Source organism: Anser cygnoides, chromosome 11, assembly GCF_040182565.1.
Source record: "Anser cygnoides isolate HZ-2024a breed goose chromosome 11, Taihu_goose_T2T_genome, whole genome shotgun sequence".
Classification (NCBI taxonomy): domain Eukaryota; kingdom Metazoa; phylum Chordata; class Aves; order Anseriformes; family Anatidae; genus Anser; species Anser cygnoides.
Genome location: NC_089883.1, coordinates 17,698,657 through 17,719,682, shown reverse-complemented (window position 1 = coordinate 17,719,682; position 21,026 = coordinate 17,698,657). Strand labels below are relative to the sequence as shown.

Genomic DNA, 21,026 nt, shown 5'->3' with positions numbered 1-21,026 from the left:
TAATTAGATCAAAGTCAGAAAGTGCTGCAGGCACTTTCAAGTTGCATATAAGATGGTCACTTCTTCCAGCCCAGTCTCAGGACTGTCTTACCATCTTCTGTCACATTAGGCAGGTGAATGCTTTTGATCCCCCACAAGTCTGTATAGAGAGAAAATAAAGATATTCCTCATGCTTGGGGATATTATAATCCTTGGACAATTTCAACATCTTGTAATGACTGCACGAGTCGTTCTTAATGTCCTTCAATCCCTGGTTCTTTTAACTGACCAATGTACTAGTCAGCCTTATAAATGAAACTGGGAAACATGTTACAGTTATGAAGAGGGGCTTTTCTACAGACACTTTATTTCACAATTCCATGTCTGTTTCTGTGATAGCTCTGGGCCTCACTCAAATTCTTGAAGTAGCACTTGAGTGAAGACTTGTGCCTTTTGCACAAGGATGTATTTAATTCTTTGCTTGCCAGATAAAGGAGCAACAGGAAGCATGCTGACATTAAATAAATACTATTACCGAAATTATTTTCTTATGCCTGACCTTCTTGTGAAGATATGTGATCTGTGCATACTGTTGTCTCTGTGAATATATTGGCTATTCACAAATAAGACATGCACAATTGCCTTGCCTAATTATGTCCAATCTACATGACAAATGAACTGATGTTAAGGGGTTGTCCATATTCTGGCAATGAAGCGGGAGGTGGACTGGGAGACCCACAACAGCTTTTACAACCTATAATTGTGAAATGGATTTGCTCTCATCATTGTGTCTAAAAATGCATTACCTGGGGAGGGGTGATGGTTCCAAATCACCTGCCTGGATAATGTACTACAGAAAGAAAATTAAAGCCCATAGGAGAATGGGTCTTATCTCTGGTGGGCATTGGAGTCACAGAAAAGAGCCTCTGCTGGCCACAGACTGTACATCTTTCTTCCCAGTTGCATACAATGTACTTTTACAACAACAACATGTGCCGTAAGTGAAGGCTTTTAGAGGACTTAGTACAGTATGTGCTTATCTTTCTTTGCTAGTACATGTAAGTTTTTGTGAAATTAACTTCTGCTAGCCAGGATATCTACCAAAAGCAAACTCCAGCCTTTCCTGCTGTTCATGTGCATTCACATCAGCACCTTTGACTAGAAAGGAAAATCCTTTAGCAGGAATGCATCTGACTGAGCTGCCCACTAGCACTTAAAGAACACAGTTTAATCAAGGTGTTTGGCTGCAGATTGCTATTATAGAATATCTACAGCGTGCAATTTCCAAAGTGCCTATAAAATTTAATTTGCTAACATGAAAAACAAATAAGACCGCCACAAACAGAAAAATAAGTCAAGATTTATCAAAGAAATAGTTATTAATTATTCATTCAGTCCTTCTATTACTGGAATTTGGGGTTTTGGCACCATCCCCTGAAGAGTTTACCTTTTTAATCTCTTCTAATTAGCAATTATATTTTTATTGATCTGTTCTCAAAAACAGAGTCAACTTTGTTTTTTTACAAGCAAACCTACTAAAGTCTAATAGATTTATTATTAAACGAGTAATAATTCAGAAGACATTATTCTGAACACAAGTGCCAGTGCGCAGGGGGAGACGCAAAGATCAGGTGCCAGGAGAACAAGAGAGGTCCCAGTGCCCCCTAGGTGAGCACAGGAGTACTTCCAGCTACAGAGGCTGCAAGCCCTGGCAGAGGGACACTCGGTGGTCTCCCTCCCTGCCACCACTCCACCTCCTGCTGACGGGCACCCAGCCAGGAGCTGCAGTGCTGAGAGGCATCTTCTATCCTATTTGCCTCCAGCAGGTTTCCAGAGCTAGTCGTATATGACAAAGACCAAAGACATTCAGAAACTTCTCAGCTTTCCTGAAACCATTCCAGAGACCATTCAGGCATTGCGAACTGCCTCTCTTTTCAGCCATTGCTTGGAGGAGGAAAGAGGTAGCCTCAGCAATACCTCTCAGAGTACTTCTACTCTGCTTTCCCAACTGCTGTAAGGTATGCAGACTCCTGAAGGGTTTCTGCCTAACCACAGTACCTCTCTCCCAGGCAGGCTGCTGCCAAGACAGCAAAGCCACTTCCTCATCCAGCACTGCCCAGCAATCCTGCCTTGTGCTCCTGCTACATGGAGAGATGGAAAAGGGGGCAAAGGTTTGGGGCTGTGTGGCCTAGAAGGAATGGGGATGCAAGAGGAGATGGAGGGGTCTGGTGCAAACAAGTCAGGAGATACAGGCTGGCATGGCCTAAAGGGAACGGCTGAGTCCCCTGACAGGTCGCTGAGGACCTTGGGCTGTGCAAGCTTCCACAGTGCTGCCTTCACCAGCTGGGGTGAGGCAGTTGTCAACAAAGCAATGTGCAGAGCGAAATGAGCCAACAGTAGAGGTCAGCCTTGAACTGTAAATTTCCTCTCCAAATTTGCTGTTTGAACAGTTGCTGCTGTTGACTGTCCACATAGAAATGCCTGAGGGACCTATGCCAAAGCAGCAGTGGACAGCAGGAGGAAGAGAAAAGGAGTTTCCTTCCAAAATGCGAAGACGCAAAATCTGGGTACTCAGAGCACTGCCATGTGAGGGTTTAATTACAAATGGTTAATAACACTTGGTTCCTCTGTGAATAACACAGAGATCCTAGTAACTTACTCCTGTCTGCTAGCTGTTCCAAAAGGGTCAAGATCTCATGGAACAAAAACACCTCAAAACAAAAAAGGGAAATAATAAAACTCAACCTAGATGGACTATTTCAAAATACTTGAGAATGTAATCAGTGTATGCTCCTGTATTAGTTACATCCTGGCTTTAGGAGAGTTACCATTGCCCCTTGATGGCTTCCACTACCCCTTGGCAGAGCTGTCCAGCAAGTTGGTTCATCTGAAAGAGGAATGGCTCAGTCCTGCTGTATGTAACTGGCCGAACACCTGACGCAGGGATGTTCTGGGCTACTCACGTTGCCCTTTTTCATCTGGTCCTGCGCTCAATGTCTAAAAACATTTAAACGGTAGCTACATAAGTTAGGTCAGTGCTTTATACAAAACACACTACCTGGATTTTTAAAGCTGAAAATTAACACGGAGTAATGGACTGCTGTTTGCTGGGTGATGTGAAGAACAAGCATTTATATTTAGTTACCTCTTGCAAATGGGGAGATCCTACAATACCATCCTCCCTTAAATGCAGCTGCCTAGATATTCATTTAATGCAGCAACTGAAGGGCACGGATTCGGACTGAAAGACATAACCCTTACGTGGTGTCAGAAACATGCTTAAAGTTGCAAATGGGAACCTGATGATCAACAAAAAATGCACTGAATTTTCTAGGCCCGCTTTCTAACTGCAGCGCATTACACCTACACCAGGCGGGCGCTCTGGCATCCTTTCACTCAGGCATGTGTTTGCCAAGCACTCAGCACCACGCAGCTCAACCACAGCCGGTTTTCCTGTATCTGAACGCAACATCCCACACCAGCACCACTGGCCTCGCACCTCCGCTGGGGACTGAACAACCACACGTGCACCTACACCGTGTTGCCATCTCCATCCTCCCCAAAACGTGCCCGAAGCCGAGTTCCCACCAGGGCCCTGCGCTGGCTCCCACCTCGGCGCCCCCAGGCAGGGCTGTCCCGCCCGGGGCCCCGGGTGCCCTTCGGGCTGCTTCGTGCTTCTGGTGGAACAGCCGCCGCGGGCGGCGAGGGGCAGGTGCCGGGAGGAGGGAGGCTTGCCGCTGCCGGCTGCCGTTTCGGCTCGCCGGGGCGGGAGGTGCCAGCGGGCGGGGCTCGGCTGCCCGGCAGGGAGGGGGCTCCCCGCTCTCGCCTCTTTACCGGCGGAGCCGCTCCGCGCCGCATCCCCCGGCTGCAGCAGCCGCCCCCGGGCCGGGGCCGCGCCAGGCTGAGGGAAGCGGGGCTCTGTCCCAGCCCCGGCCCGAGCCGCCGCAGGGCGCAGGAAGGGGCCGAGCCGCCAGAGGTCCTCGGCGGCTCCCGGGGGTCGGCGGCGGGAGAAGCGCGCTGCTGCTGCTGCTGGTGCTGCTGGTGCTGCTGGTGCTGCTGCTGCTGCTGCTGCTGCTGCTATCGCTGTCGCCTTCCCTCCCTCGCCGCAATGGGCCTCCGGGAGCTGGTGCTGTGGCTGCTGGCGGCGGCGGGGCTGGTGCGCGGTGAGTGAGCCCCGCACGGGCGGCCGGGGGGGGGGGCCGCTGCCTTGGGGGTGCCGCTGCCCCCCGCAGCCCTGGGCAGCGCGGCGAGGTGCCGGCCGGGGCTTGGGGGGTGCCCGGGGCGGTGGGGAGCGGGGAGAAGCCCCTCAAGGCACTTCAGCCGCAGCTGCTTGCGGACAGAGCGGTGCTGCTCTAGAGGGGGGAGTTGGCGACTAGGAAACGAGAGGGGAGAGCAAAGTCTGACTGGAGCGGGGACAGAGGCGGCTCACGTGCGGGGGACCTGTTCTGCCCTGACCCAGATTTCCTCTCCGTCTGAAAGTGCCGCTGTGCCTGGTCTGCTGTGCTCCATCCGTGCGGAGCTGCTCCCTCTCCCTCCATAGAAAATGGCAGAATAAAGATCCTCCCCGGATTTGATGTGTAAAAAGGATAGAAGTCCCTGAACGTTATCAGGTGCATTGATGTAACGCCTACCATCCCTGCCGGGGACCTGGTACCCACGCTTTGTAGACAGCTGCGTGAATAGAGAACAAAGCGGAGAGCACCTGCCCCAAAGAGTTCTGATCTGTAGCGCTCAGAGAGCATGGGTTGGTCCTAACCTGTAGCCATTTTTCTCCCGTTGTCTCGTTGATGCCCTCCGCTGTACCGCTCTGCTCTCCTGATTATAGCCATGCCCAGGCAGGTGTCGCAACAGAGGTGGTGTATTTCCTCCTCACCGCCTCTCGCCGCTGGACCACGGCGTGCATGTGTTGACGAAGCATCACTACCCACTAGAGTTTGCCACTCCTGGCCAGCCAAAGAAGGAATCCCTCTTATAGGATGGGATGAAAGGAAAGGATGATAATACATTTGTGGTATGATTTTGCTACAGTAGCTGATGAACTATACGAATCCCAGTGGCATTTCTTATGCAGCATGTAGGATAACAGCTACATAATATCTGGTATAATGAGAAGAACATAACACTGTAGTTTTACTTTCCAGTGTAGAATCCCAATCATTTTTCTATTTATTCCTGTGCCCAAAGAGTCCCTGCAAGGAGAGTTCCAAAGGAAGCTTTATAAGGAGCTGCTGAAAAATTACAACCCTCTGGAACGACCGGTCGCAAATGATTCCCAGCCTCTCACTGTCTATTTCACTCTCAGCCTCATGCAGATCATGGATGTGGTGAGTCTGTAACCTCATAGGAAACTATTTCTTTAAAAGGATGAATTTTCCCTTCCCAGAACAAAGATATGTGATAGCAAAGGAAGACTGCAAGACCTTGGAAAGCACAAATAATTGAAGAGACAATGCCAAATTTTGACTGCCTTTTTTAAAAAAAAAGCAAATATAACAGTAAAGTTTGTCTCTTTCCTAGAGCTCTTGTCAATATTCCCCAATGTTCTTAGCAGTATGAAGTATTTAAAATGATGCTCAAACTTTATATTTTGCCTTTTGAATCCTTAATTGTACTCAAGTCCAACAAGAAGTGTAGTCTGTGGGGGAATATGCAACAACAAAGGTCTTGCTTACTGGTGGTCACTTGAGCTTCTTATCTGGGAGTGGAGGGAGGAAAGGGGTGTTCTGGCCAAAATCCAGGTTATTTCTTATCTTATTTAAACAAGATTCTTAAATTCTCTGCTTACTTTTTAGCTGCTCTGTTTGCAACCACAGTTGGGTGGTATAGAAATGGATATTCTTGTGCATTGCTTTCTAGGCTTATAAAATGCTCTGTAGGATCTTCTGGGTTCAAATATGAGTAATTTAAGCTTCATTCTGTCACAGCTGCACAAAGATCAAACTCTACACATAAGCAGATTTACAGTATTTATTTTTACTGAACTCAACTAGCTATGGCTGCTAATAAAGAAGTTAATTACTTAAAGCTAGTAGTTAACCTCCAAACACCATCATCTTTTCATCAGAACCTTAAAGTGTGAGGCACAACAAAATTCAGAAAAGAAAAAGATGGGATTATTCATGACAAGTGGCTTGCTTTCTGTTCCCTTGGAAGCTGACAACTGCCAAAATCCAGACACTGTTCATTTATTATCTAAAGGTCAGCGCACACAGAGAACTCTGCAACTTTAAATGCTCATAGTTTCTATGCACATTTTTGCAAGTTTTAGGTTTATTAGACCTAGGGTGAAAACTAGGATATGTATTTCCACTGTGATATTTCCTATTTGCTGAAGTGAGAATAGACAGTTGTAATCAGTGACCTGTTTCAGTGTCAGTGCCACTAAAGCCAGCAGGCAAAACACATCACGCATCCTGTCTGTGGCAGATGAGCTTGCAATATGCAATACCAGACAGTCAAACAGAAGCTGTATGGGGTATGCCTACTGGAGTGAGGGCAAGGGAAGAATGTATGTTATGCAGAGTGCAACAGTTTGTAAAGGTGCTGGCAGGTTGCCTCATGCAGACTGGGGCTGTGCACGGACGCCTGGGAGCCAGCAGAGAACAGCCAGACATCAGACCAAACTCTGATGTGAGACAACAGCCCGTACCAGGGGCTTATAGCACAGATGACATGAACATCCCTTTCCCTGTAGGTGGGCATGCTTTTGTTATTAATGATACTGTGGGTGAGCTTAAGAAATTTTAAAAGAAGGGGATTTCCTCACACTGCGCACTCTGCAGATGCACACAGGAGGTGACTCCTGACACCAAGACTCATTCTGAGGAGACAAGTAAGCAAGAAAACCTTTGGAGTATCAGAGACAATAGAAAGAGCATAAAAATGAGGGACAACACAAAAACAGTAACTGATACCGTGTTAACCAGGGATATATTAATTTCACACTTCATCTTCTAATTGGATTCCTTTAGGGTGTATCAAGGTAAAAGCAAACAAAGAGGGATTTGAAGGGCAGGGGGAGTTGTGAGGACCGGGCCTGGATGGAGTGGAGTGAGAGAGGGAAGCTGAAGTGAGGAGAAAGAAGGGCAGCACAGACAGTGCTTCAAAGGTCTGAAGGCCTGACGGCCCCTGTTTGGGCCACTGCTGCAGCTATTCCTGCTGGCTCAAACCTTCCCCAGTCTCTTGCCACGTACGGCAGGAATGTGGAGGACAGGGCAGAAATAACCACTAGGTCCTCTTGGCCCCACCTACTCTGTGGGCTGGAGTGTCAGTCTAGCTGCACTTTCCAGTGCAACAACAGCCCCTGTAGTGGCTTCTGCAGCAGCTCCTGCTGGCTGGAGTCTCCAGCTGTGGCCATGCCTTCCTACCTGCCTGCTTTTAGTTAGATTTGTATCTTCGGCAGTACTAGGCCAGTATGTCCCGGAAAGCTTAGCCAGTCTGAAGACCTGTTCAAACTGAGCGCTTTAACAGAACGTATTTTAATCATACTTCTGAAGATATCCCCACAACACACGGTGCCTCAAATGAATCTTGGACCAGGCTTCGATTAAAACCCTGTCCCAACCATGAACATACTTCTTAACACAGACTTCTTTACATCATCACCGAAAGCGTCCTGAATGGAATAAGCTGAACATCCATGAGACTTCATGAGACTTTCAAACTTCAATTGAATCTTTACTATAAAGGTTTCCCTTGCATTCTGCGTCAGTTAAGAGTGGGGCTTTCTCTTCCCCACACTCCTGACGCAGCTATAAGCATGACCTTGCCTACTGTACAGAGAGGTGGCTGCTGGGCAGACAGATGGCTAAAGGCCAGCAGTCAGTCAACTTCAGAGTTAAAAACTTATGGAGCTGTCAAATTTAATTAATAATAATAATAATAAAAAGTAGAACTGAAGGATTAAACTGCAAATATTCATAGATTGCTAGCCAGTCTGGGTATAGTCAGTAACTGGCAGTCATGGCTAATATGATTCAAAAGGGAGTTTTTGATCCTATGTGCCTTCCAAAAAATCCCCTTCATTATCAGTAAGAAGCCACGGTTTTTGTATTGACAGTTTAGTTACAGCTCATTCTGCTTGCTATAAAACTGACTGCAATTATTTCTCAGAGGTCTGGGATTGACAGGCAAAGAAAGAAACAAACCATGAAGTAAATTAAGCTTCACACTATAAAACAAATGAGTTTTCTTCATTGTCAACAAGAAGCAAATGCTGGTGCGAAAGACAGCTACTTGCAATAACAATTACTGGTTTAACAAACTAGAAACAAAACATGTCACCATCATGCTATTCGTGCATTTTATATATCCACTTTAATGTCTTCAGCTAATACAAGATATACTGAGCGCTAGACCCGTCCAGAGCAGATCTGTCAAGTCCCCGGCAGAACTCCAGCTGCTGATTTCCTTACTTGAACTCTCTTCCATTCCACTCTGACTTTGCCGATAGCAGAAGGGAGATAGTATATGAAACCCTTTCCCAACAAAGTGGACATTTCCTACTTCACATTTTTAGTTAATCCAGATTGCAGATATGCAATTACAAATATCTGCATAATTGCAGATATGTTTTTCTTTTTCTTTTTATTAATATTTTATAATAATATGCATGCTAGTATCAGGACTACCTAATGAGGGACCTGTAAGTTCAAATTGCCCCACCTTCGTTTAGTTCAGTAGTAGAAAACAGCTAATGAACTGTCTAGTGAGAATGCAAACTGACAGCATGAATTATGCGAAGTGTTTCCAAGTGAGGAGGGAAAACAGGGGCAGCATATGAAAAATGCAATTTGGGAACACATTAAGGAAGAGGAGAGCTAGGAAATTGGGAAATGCTTAGAAAAGAGGTGGGAACACATGGTAGACCTGAGAGTTTGGAAGAATGGTGAACTTTAGGTGCATGAGGAGAGAGGGACAGAATGGAAAGAAGCATGTTTGAAAGGGGTGGACTTTGAAAAAGCTTCTGTATCTAGTTAAGAAGCACTTTTAATAGAAAGATCCTAGGTATATTTTAGTTCACTTTATTCCTAGATTCCTTATAGAAAAATTGCTGCTCTTAAGCCTTGCAAACGATCTTACAATTAAATCATAAATCAGTGAAAACAAAGTAGAAACAGCCAGATAGCCAGAAGTGCTCTTCAAGGACATTTGAGATTTATAATATCAGAAGAAGAATAAGAGATTTCTTTTGCTTTTTGTAATTATTTGCTTCAATTTTCTTGAAATGAGAAACACCAAGCAATTCAATAAAATAAATGAAAAATAACCTTCCTGTGTGATTTAATGAAGTCTTGTTTCAAAACTCCTTGCAGGAAAGCAATGTATATTGAACTAATAGACATAATAAACCTGTCTGGATCTGAGTTATAAAACATTTGGAGACGTCTGACTTAAGGAAGCTAAACAAAATTTAAGAATGAGCACAGAAGGAAAATCCTAACAGATGAACCCTAAGGGTATCTGCATGCCTTAGTGGCAGTAAAGGAGAAGGGATTAGTGGGTGGTCAGAGTTGCTCATGGTCACAGCTTCAGCACAGTGTTAAAAAAAAATTCAGGACAAGGTGTAGAGAAGCTACTTATTTTCTCTGCGTCTCACCTGATGGAAACCCCATTATCTCCACAAAAAGTCTTTGGCATCTGCCTATGTAATATTTCAGTGCTGGTGTGGAGTACGAACCTAGCCTATGCTTAGGGAAAACTTTCAACAGATACATTTTTGTGAAACAGATTCTTGAAATTTGCTGATATTGTATAATTTCGACACTGGATACAATTACAGCCATCACTTTCTTAAGCACTTTGTGGAGGCAAGCACTTAATATTCTTATTTCCTCCCGTAATATCCATCCCAACGACAATATCAGAGAATATCCAGCCTATTGGTTTAGAGTGAGCACTAGGAACAGACGCAGAAGCAGTGCTCTTCCTGCTCTGCTAAATCTTAAGCAGAACAGGGAATGGCATAGAAAAACAAATATAGTGATAGTGAAGGTATTAATATTGTGCCTAGCCTGACATTTTTACAAGACATATTCATATTTGCTGTTAGTGCAGTTAAGAGAAACACATCTGAGAGAATTCCATCCCCAAAAGTCAGAATATGAAACATTAGAAGTTAACACAAAATGATCATACATTTACACTGCAAATTACTGCTTAGAGACACAGAAGTGAAGATCTGGAATACACTGAGATATACAGTGATAGTTCAAATTTCAAGTTTACTGCTATCTAGACAAGCAGAAAAATCCAACACGTATTGCAGTTTGGAAGAGACCTCCAGAGGTCATCTAGTCCAACCCCCTGCTCCAAATATGTCTAAATAGATCCCCTTACTCAGGACTGTGTCCAGTCAAGTACCGAACACTTCCAAGGACACGGACTCCACAAGCTCCCCGGGGTAACTTGTTTCCAGTCTGTAACTGCCATCAGGGTAAGAATTTTCTCCTAACATTGGATCAGAATTTCCCATGTTCCATCTTGGAAACAACACTAAAAACTTTCTAGAAAAATAAGGTACACTTCCTTCTTCAACAAGATTGGGTACATAGCATAAAGATACTTCTAGTGAAGTATATCAGATTTCTTGACTATTTGCTGCAAAGTATGTATTTTGACTTTAATAAAGCCTTTCTGAATAACATTCTCAGAGAAAAATATGTAGAGAGTAAGGCCTTGGCAAACCCACATTGCAGAATGGGTTATAAAATCATGGAGTAGTTGTCAATGATTCACTGTCAAAACAGTGAGATTTAGTTACATGGTGAGATTCCCCAGGAACCTATCTTGACCTCAATTATTTTCATTAATGGAATAGCATAGGTGGAATAAGAGAATTTTTCATTAAATTAACAGATGACATAAGTTTGGGAGGGGCTTGCAGAATATTGAGGGAAAAAGTAGAATTTACCATTGTCTTGTAAAAGTCGAGTAAAGGAACTGGTATGACCCAATTTGATGCATGTTTTTTGCAAAGCCTAAATTATGTTAATTTTTGAGTACTATGTTTTAAGAAATATTTGGATGCAGTGGAAATAATCAGTGGAGGCTTTGCTTGGCTTGAATGAGTTTAATTTGATCCCTAGGTGCTTTCTTAACCAGAGCCAAAGATAGGTCAATACTGCCTTCAGATGAGGGCAGATATTTGTATTATCTTTATCATTCTAACGAGTATAAATTGTAGTCATGGTCCAGGCTTTCCCTGTGCTAGATGATATGTAAACACAGCAGAAAAGTTCATCTCTGTTTGTAAACACTTACAGACAAGTTATGTGTTGACAGACTAGATTTCTTTACCAGTAAAATCATTCATGTCACTGGAACTGTTGATGAAGCTCACATGACAGTGTTAGTCAAATAAAAATGCTAAAGTTAAGACCAGACAAACTATTGCACTGGGATCAGAACAATGGCTTTCTGATATTCATTCTCATTAATATGCCTTAGATTTTTCTAAGGACTTTCAGCAACAGTACTTTGCAACTGTTGACTACGTTACAGTGTTCTGGTGCTCTCTGGCTTGAATCTTGAATTTTCACCAGCTCTCTCTGTGGAACTCAGAACACCATTTTGTGAGTGTCCTAAGCTGGATGAAGCACGCTGCTGCTGAAAGAGGTGCTCTCAGTAGTCTCTGGCCTCATGTCCCTACCCCTCTGGCTTGCACTAGTGCCTCTGTGACTGAGTGGTGAGCTATAACAATGTTGTGCGTAGTCATTTCTTTAGATGACTTGTCTTTAGTTTAGAGTTAGATTAGCTTAAATTGCACACAAACCTCTACCCTTGGCTTTTTTACTTCTTTATTTAAAATATGTTATGTTTAGAAAACTCAGGTTAGTTCCATCTCTGTCAGAGCCATGTTTCTCAACCTGGGAAAGTGCTGGCTAAATACGCTTTTAGCTTGTGAGTTCTATAGCAAGACTTACAGTGACAAGCATTTGGTGGATATAAATGTGTCCATTTTGCTGAACTCTGATAGTTATTATTTTTTTCTTTTTACTAGCAGAAAAATCAGCATTAAGTCATTTATTTAAGGAAATTGGATTTAGTTATTAATCTCTATGAATATTCAAATTGTTACTTATGTTGCACAATATCATTTAGATTGGAATCTTCCATAGCTTCTCCAGACATTTCCTAGCTAATTAAATCTTTTAGTACATAAGCTTTCACTTATTTTCCTGTTTCTCCTGGTTCTTTTTTGAATTTCTAGTTGGGAGAAAGAAAAGTGCTGAACAATTTTTTTTTTTACCTAGTGAGCAATAGCAGAATCTCAAGAGAAATCCTGTTCCTTTAGGCTGTTCAATTCACTTGTGCAGACCAAAGAAAAAAATGAAAGCATGAAAACTTTTTTATGTTTATCTGAACTCAGTCAAAGTTTGCTCATTCTATATTGCCCTTGGTTACTTGTATGATTTAGAATTATATATTCAAGGGCTTTCATCCTTGTCTCATTTTACAAAGCATAAGTATACAGCTGACTTCAATGACTTACATACAGTGCTTAGAAAAGCCACTGCATAAGAATCTGCAGGCTCGGTATTTGCAATCAAATACTCTGGACCCACTGGGCAAGACAGTAATGTGAAATATTTGAAATTTTAAAAAGAAAATTATGCTATCATTCAGAGAAGCAGAACAGATTTTATAAAGAAACCGACTATAAAACAAACACCCCCTCAAAAAAAAACCAAAAAAATCCAAAAAACACGAGAAATTTAAATGTGGAAAGACAAATAAAACAACCAGATCAACAGGCTCATTGAAAAATGGTGCTAAAGAAGTTTTTAAGCTGTTTATCAAACCTCAGCAGCCGCTTTGTAAACAATGGTTGTGGCAGAAGCTCATCAAATCTGCATTATACTTTTAATTTTTTGCATTCATTTCGGTACACTAGAAAAAGTCTCTCCAAGCTTTATTTTTCTTTAGCTTGGCTGCTTCTCTCCATGCTGAAAGGAGAAAATATTTTCATTGTCATCTTGCAGCCATTTGCCACTCTACCGTGATTTATTCCTTAGAATTTAGAAAAGCAGAACAGCTGGGATATGATTTTCAATATTTTTAATTAGTTTAATACCTGTGGAAGTTACTGGATTATAACAAAAGTTTTCTGATTCCCCTCAAAATATGAAGACCAGATCTTCTCCAATAACAGCCTAAAATATTCTGATAATTGATGTATTTAAACAAGCAGCCAACACATCTCCAACCCTACTGTTGAGATTCAGATTTACTAGGAGAAATTGCAGACTTATTTTTGTGGTATTTGTCAATTTTTCCTGTACTTTCAAATTCTTTTATTGAATATTTTCTGGCCTTTTGAACTAATTTTTTCATCAGTATCTTTCTTCTATCTTTGTATCTTTTACCAGTATCTAGTCTTCTCGGACAATGTTAGTTCAGGAAAGAGTAGATGTTTATTGTATGAGAACTTCAGGACTTTTTTTTCTGGTTTCACAGGAGAGGTCTCCTGTTTAAACCACCTGGGAATTGTAATCCAGATCAGGTTTTGGGTTTGCTTGCTTGTTTTTAATATCATAGAATCATAGAATGGTTTGGATTGGAAAGGACCGTAAGGATCATCTGGTTCCAAACCCCTGCCATGGGCAGGGACACCTCCCACCGGACCAGGCTGCCCAAAGCCCCATACAGCCTGGCCTTGAACACCTCCAGGGATGCAGCACCCACAGCTTCCCTGGGCAACCTGTGCCAATGCCTCACCACCCCGAGTGAAGAATTTATTCCTAAAACACAAGAAAAGCAAAGTAGTTTCTTTTAACATTCCTCTCATCCCTTGAGATATAATCAGCCCTAATCATAAAAGCTTAGTACTTTGTTTTCTAAACACACTGGTGTGGATACTCCATTAACACAAGTTGTGAGCAGATATCTAATGGTATGTGACTTGTGATGAAGGTTTTTATCCTTACTATGAAAAGTATGATTAAAGTCCTAGAAAGTAGATTCTGATGTGCTGTATTGCTGTAGAGCACAGGACGAAGAACACAAAGCTTACTAGAACAATGGAGTTTTCAAATCACCTAGAAATTATTACTAGTCCTCAGTAATCAGATAATTAAGCCAAACTACAGCACAAGACATAGTTTCTGAGAGTCCTGTCTTTCTAACTAGCGCTTGTCCTTACACAAGGATTTAAATTCAGAGAAGTTTAGGGCCTGAAATGAATACACACCTTGTAATTTTAAGAGTTCCTCTTTTTATAAAGACTATTTACAGTTAAAATTACAATATTTCTGTCGTATTCAAGTACTAGACAATATATCATACTGTGGTTTTTATGTGCACATGGACTGATTACATGCTCTATAAATCTGGTGCTCCTCGGCAAAGCCTGTTTTACAGTGCATGTAAAGATGGCAGCTGACTTAATTCTTCCTGGATTTGATTTGCCTCTGAATGCACTGTGAACACGCACTGAGGAAAGAGTCCAGTGCAGGTGGTTGCCCCTGCTGGACCCATTTCTTGCCCAGGAAGGCTCCTGGAAGTGCTGTGGGAAGATGCTGTGGGCTGGATGAATTCTATAGGGAAAAGCAACCCCTGCCTAACCAGCACAGCCTCTGCCCCACTCCTGTAACATGACCTGTGTGGGTCCACAAGTTGGCAGGAGAAGTGCTGCAGCAATTTCAGGGCTGATGACAAGGGAAGCCAGTAACTGCTGCAAGCAATGCACCTAACCTCCAGTGCTGTCCTCGGGAGCCCCTGTGCTACCAGAGGAGCTTGGGGACTAGAGTAAAGCACCAGTGTTGGTTTAACAGTTCTAAATGTTAGTCCTGATGGGTATGACTCTTGAACAATGGAGTATGTGGTATTCTGTTTCATTTATGTCTGTATTCTCTGACCTGTGCAGATACAGTGATTGCTTTTCTCTCAGAAAAGCATACACTATAAAAAGTTTTCAGTAATTTGCAAACTAATAGTGCTGACAACAGTTGAACAAAGCATTGCCAAAGGATTGCAAGCAATTTTCTATCTATGAAGAGTATATTAACATAGAAACATTTAAATGTTAATTACTTCAAATTTAGATGATACAGATTTGAATTCTTCAGTTTCTGTAAACTCCTCACCATGCTTGACTGAATAGACTACTGAGCAATCCAACTGTTCCCAAGCTAAATATATCTCTGAGTTACAACAAAGTAAACAAAAAAAAAAGGTGTGGGGGGAAGTATCACAATGGGTTGGCAGCAGGCAGCACACAGCATATATGTACAAGCACGTATATAGAAAAATAAAATTTAAAATTCATTTAGAATTTCAAACACTTAAACATTTATTTTCAGTGTGATTCAAAGATCGGAAGTCCAATTTCTTTAAGTGATATATTCTTTATTAGCAGCGCTGGATGCACAGGGGATCTCTCCGCCTGTCATGCATACCCGAAGTGAAAAGCCTTCCCAAATTTATACAGCAGAGTGATGAATATTTTATTAATGCCTATACATATTCATTATCTAACCCCACCTACTCTCGCTTCTCATGCTAATTAGTTTTTTTGTGTCCTGCGTCTGCGCAGATCCTCTCGGTGGTCTTGGGCAGGGGTCGTCGGGCTGTGGTCGGTGGTCTCAGAGAGGAAGGCCATAAGTCTTCCTCACAGTGTACTTTTCACCCTTGGTCAGGATTCTGCTGAGTTAGCTTTCTTCCTAACCGCAAGGACTGGTTTTCGCCGATTCTCCTGCTTATTATTTTCTTATCTTGGATTCCAATGTCCTGTTCGAGATATATTGCCCGTACATGTCCTATTTCGAGATGCATTGTCTGTACATCTGTTTCCTGTCCTATACCTAATGTTCTGTTTTCCTCAAATATTTATATTTTTAACCCTTACTTATCTGGAATCGCCTCAGCTTCCTTAATCAAGTGTCAACTAATTTATTTTGAATTGTTAAGTTATTTAACATTAAAATAGATTGTTTTCCAAGAATAACTAGAAGAAGCCTAACGTACAGTTAAATTCAGATTTAACCTTCATTTATGATCGCATGTGCATGGCTGTTCACTGAAACCAGAATTTGATTTGTAAAGAAGAAAGGTTTCAATTTGTAAAGAAGAAAGGCTTCAACACTAGCTGTACTGGGAAGTGCATGGCATAAAAGATTTTATTGGCAGCAACATAAGAATATGAAATCTATCCAGTTTGTCCCTCCAAAATCCTCTAGCAGTGATGCGAAGCTGTATTTGCATGGCCTGTAAGCATATCCCTATGTTACATACATGATGATCAATAACCACGTGCAAAGTTGGTGGACCCATGCCCATGTTTATACAACACTACCCCTTGGGACTTTTATTGTTCTCTGTGTTCAGCTCTGAGTATTAAGAGATTTCTATTGTTGGTAGCCCCATAATTACTCTCAATAGCTATGCAGTTGTGTCAGTTGCCTATCTGAGAAGAAAGAAGCAGACCTTTCACACCCCACCACCAAGAGTACAAAAGGCAAGAATGAAAACGATAAAAGTAATGAGCACTGCTAAGTTTGACTGAAACACTCACTGAGCTCAAGAAATTCAGATAAGCACAGATTTTATGGAATTTGTAGACTTTGCTCTATCTCTGACCCCATCAGCTGAAATGTTCATTTCATAGGAGAGAGTTTGCTCTTTTGTGTTGCCGCAGACAGCAGCCTGAAGGACCGTGTAGGTGTTCTGACGCTTGTTGCATTTGTGAAGAAAGACACACAGGTGATTTTCATCAACATATTCCTCTCAGCCAAGCTCATTGATCAACATCTTTTTTTAGTGACTCTGTATAGACACTAAAGAGAAGTGAGTAACACATGGATTCTCAGGGAAATTTTAAAATGAAGACCCTGTAAAAGAAGACTGTTTCCGTGCATCTGCATTTCTCCCTTCCTTGCCTAACCTACTCTCCCCCTTCATTTCTGAATCTGGTGGTTAACTTGAAGTAACCTTGATAATGAAGAGAGGACGTGTAGACATCTAAGTTCCTACAGACTTCTTGAAAACACACAGTGAGGTAGTGGATGAAGAGAAATCACTGGGTGGGGGGGCTTACCATTAAGTCATTCATTTTGTCTCTTAATATAAGAGAAGTGATGTCAATTCTGTGTCTACTCAAAAGTAATGTGTAGCCATGATCTTCTTGCAACATAAATCTGAACAACAAAAAAATAATGGCACTAAAAGCGAGACATGGCACTAAGGGGCATGGTTTTGTGATAGGACTCAGTAGGTCAGGTTGACGGTTGGACTTGATGATCTTGCAGGTCTTTTCCAACCCAAATGGTTCTGTGATTCTATTCTGATTCTAAAACCTGTCCCTGACAAGATGTAGGGTGAGGAATACCTAGATTTATGCAATGCTGATTCATCCTCTCTTCCTGGGCGATTAAGGTGTCTTTGTAATACTTTGTGGACCACTGTGCCAAGAGCTGCAGAGACATCCAGCAGGATAAGCAATGTATTTCATATTTCACCCTTCTCCAGGGTATTTTCTAATAGCCATGGTGATGTGTCTGTGCTGTATCCTGGATTGAACAGAGACCTTGAGACATCTAGAGACATCTACAGACATCTAGAATATTGGTTTATGTTTATTATTACAGAAATTTGGGGAGTTCTTGCTTAATTTGCCTACATTTCAAAAGTTGGAGGAAAAACAGCATAGCCAGAGAGACTGTCTGAGATGAGTGACGGCAGTTTGCTAACTGGTCCTCTGAAGCTGGCTTTAACTATGTCCATTTGCAGTGGACTGTTCCTCGTGGTTGTGGCCTGGTCAGATGCCTCTGTCTCTGTGGCTCTGGTGTGTGCCTCAGAGGTACTGCTGTTTTAGCATGTGCACTGATGCTAAAACACGGCTGACATGCTCTGGTCAGCTGTGGAAATTTCTATTGCACGAACGAGCATAGAAGAATACACAACGGGCTGGTGCTGGAGCTGTATGCTCTGATCACATTGAGGGAGAGGAAGAGGCAGCTCTGTGTTCAGCTTCTAGTTCTACCACGAACCCTGTCTTCTCTCCTTGAAGACATCACTTGCATTCCTTCCACAATATTTTACTACATAAAAATGCTATAACAGCATTTCCCTGTGATTTTGAACATTTTGAGGAGGAAGACTTAATAACAAGTCATACGTGACTTAAAATTGATAAGCAAGAATAAAATATAGTTGAATCCCCTAGGTATAAGTCTATCTTAGCATTACTGTTACATCAGGGTGTAACAAGCTGACCTTTCAACTTCTGTGTTTTGCAGCTCATCTCTAGGCAAATACATCAGCTTCAAAGGCTTCAATTCCCGTTTTAACTCTGTTTGGGGAGGAAGGCTATGGGAGCTCTTTTATTCCCTCTTAGTCTGGGGAACTGTCTGTACTTGCCAGATCCCAGCATGCGTTAGGAGCTGGCGTGCCTATCCGTGTCAAACTGGCAATGGTAACCACCACCTAGAGCCAGTACTGAACAGTAATGCAGGGTTCAGTCTTCTCAATGGGAGCGCCTTGGAATATAATTGAATCAAGACTTACTTGTAGAGAAGGTGACAGAATACAGTTATTACTTAGCATGTTTGCGGTAAATGCAACGACACTTTTAGGTCTATGCTATATTTAATAATTGAACTGAGTGAAACCTACAGTGAATCATGGGAATTCATAAGTTGAAATAAATTCACCCTCCCTCTCTTGCTCTTCAAAAGAATATTTTTTCCCACAAGATGTTCTGAAGTATGTTCCTAGCTATGCTGTACTCTGCTTATTTAATAAGCCTGATCCCTGCTTGTCTTTGCAAGGATGAATGTGTTCAAATCTAAATACAATCTCTTGTTAATAATGAAGTACTGAAAAAGAAAAATGACTGCTATTACAATTACATCTCCATGGTAACACAAATGGTACATCATGAGCCTGTTACACACGTCTGTAATCTCCACTTCTTTTCTGTGAAACTAGGTGGAAATAAGTCTCAAGTCCACTGCCAGGACAAAGCTCTGTTACAGTCAATGGCAGTCACAACTGTCAGGTGTTTTGTCAGGGTATAAATGGAATGGAAACACATTCCCATGTTTTAAGTAGGCTCAGATGCTCTGTCCAGAGTTAAGATGGCTCTTCTGTGCTCCTTCTCCAGCAGTTTGGCTGCTGTATAAGACTTGCATCAATCCAGAAGACCTGTACATTGTTTTGAACAAACTCTGCCTTTCTTTTAAAGCAGGACAAAGTAACTGGGGAGAGAGCACAGGCTGCTCCTTGAAAAAAGCATGTAAGACCAAATGGTATAAAGGAACCACTGGAGTTTTTCAGACTTGCAAAACAGAGCACATACGGGACAATTTCAAAAACAAATCAAAACACCAAAACCCAAAACCCTCAGAATTTTACTTGTAATTAAGGGCAGCTTTTTTCTTCCCCTTTATGTTCCCTAAAAACCTATTTCACATTATCAACTCTCCACATGGCTTTTTATTCCTACGCAAAAAAAAAAAAAAACCAACAAATAATCCTTAATTCCATCCCAGGTTGCATTTTAATAAATCTTGCTTTTTAGCAGGGGAAATGTAGGCAATTCCTTAGGCTTTAGGGGTAACAAACATGCCCCACTAGGCAGCAGCCTCTATTACAGTCTTCAAGATCAAGACTTGCTACTGCCTCCACCTAAGGACTACAGGCAGTCCTTGGCAAGCAGCAGCAATTTTCATTTCAATGTCTCTGCAGAAGTGTTGGGCTGGCTTTTTTAAATAACTGATAGTTATCTTTATCCTCGAGATGGCAAAATTCAATTATGTAAGCGCTCCTAAGAAGTGGGCCACCTTTGACTTTAACACAGAAGTTTAGCACTAACCTCAGCACACAAAGACCAAAGAATTGCAAGTCTCTCCCGCATATTGATTTAATGTTAGAAAGAATGTGAGCTCACTGCGGTGCTTTCAGGCGGGCTCCAGGTAGGTGAGGCTGGACCACATGCTGCCCTGGCCTCTCCTGGGGGCTGGCCACGCAGGGTGCCACTGTGCACCAGCAGGATGTGCAGGAATGGGGAAGTCCAGCCCCTCCACTTCTCTCCATAAAGTTTTGAGGACTTCAGCTTCATCCTGTCGCTATGGCTGCCTAAAAGCATGCCTGCAGCTCCAACCATAAGATACATGAGCACCTTGCTGGCTTCAATGTCTTTATCCTTACATATAGCACAGAGCTGAGGAAGCATTATTGCCCGTTCTTTCAAACAGGAAAGTGAAGCACAGTGATAATCAGGTGTCCACCACTCAGAAGGACCATTTCAGGATAAGGAATTCCCCGTTCCCAGGCTTTTCTCTGACTTTTTCTTCCTTTCCAATTTCCTGCTACAGGAGCAGCTTGCTATGGAGCCCATCTAGGATCTGGCTTTGCTGGGGAGCTCATTCTATATCCTCTTTTATCCTCTTCCAAATTTATGGCACTGCTTCAATGCTGGGCTCTCAGATATGATCTTCAGCACATTGCTTATACAAGGGATTATGTCTGCTCTATCGTTAGGGCCCGATAGCTTCCGTGAATCTTAGCTCCACTTGACAGCAGCTTGATCTGACAGCATCAGAGAACTGCCAAAAGAAGCCAAAAGCTAGTAGTAGATGTATCTTTTGCCAACTGGCCATATGAGTGCTTAACTCACCCTCCAGGCCCTTCTCTCAGAATTAACACTCTAAGTATTCAGGCCTTTTCACTTTATACAGCGCTTAGTGTGTGACCCTAAAAAGGAAGAGGAAGAAAACCCCAAGCTGTGTTATGCAAAAATTCCATCACTAATTAAACATGGCAGGATTTTAAATGAGGTGGGATAAAACTTCATTAGGTGCTAGTACTTTGACAGAAGATGCTGAGAATATTTAATGAACAAGTGCTGAGACAGTGAGGTAAGAGCTAATGAACTAATTAACCTTCTGGTTTTAAGAGGCTAACATTCAAGCAAACAGAAGTGAAAATCTATATTGGAAGTGCCTTACCAGTCTCTCACTGGCTGCCAGCCCATTCTTAATTTCAGACTGCAATTATGAACGTTGGTCTTGTGACGAGATGTTGGTCAGGAACCTAGCATTTTTGCT

General features: G+C 42.4%; 2 protein-coding genes across 4 annotated transcripts in view; one reads left to right on the top strand and one right to left on the bottom strand.

The window, feature by feature from the left end:
• MYO1E (myosin IE) overlaps positions 1-21,026 on the bottom strand; it is a 259,158-nt gene that overhangs the window by 138,844 nt on the left and 99,288 nt on the right. The window lies entirely within an intron of this gene.
• Positions 3,798-21,026, top strand: part of CHRNA7 (cholinergic receptor nicotinic alpha 7 subunit) — a 44,696-nt gene continuing 27,467 nt past the window's right edge. For 2 of the 3 annotated variants that reach the window (XM_048060316.2, XM_048060315.2), the window contains exons 1-2: positions 3,798-4,142; positions 5,164-5,303. In XM_048060316.2, the coding sequence (XP_047916273.1) occupies positions 4,088-4,142; positions 5,164-5,303 (195 nt within the window). In that variant the 5' untranslated portion in view covers positions 3,798-4,087. Of the gene's footprint in view, positions 4,143-5,163; positions 5,304-21,026 lie in introns of those variants that run through there. The other variant, XM_013177387.3, reaches the window with a different exon arrangement.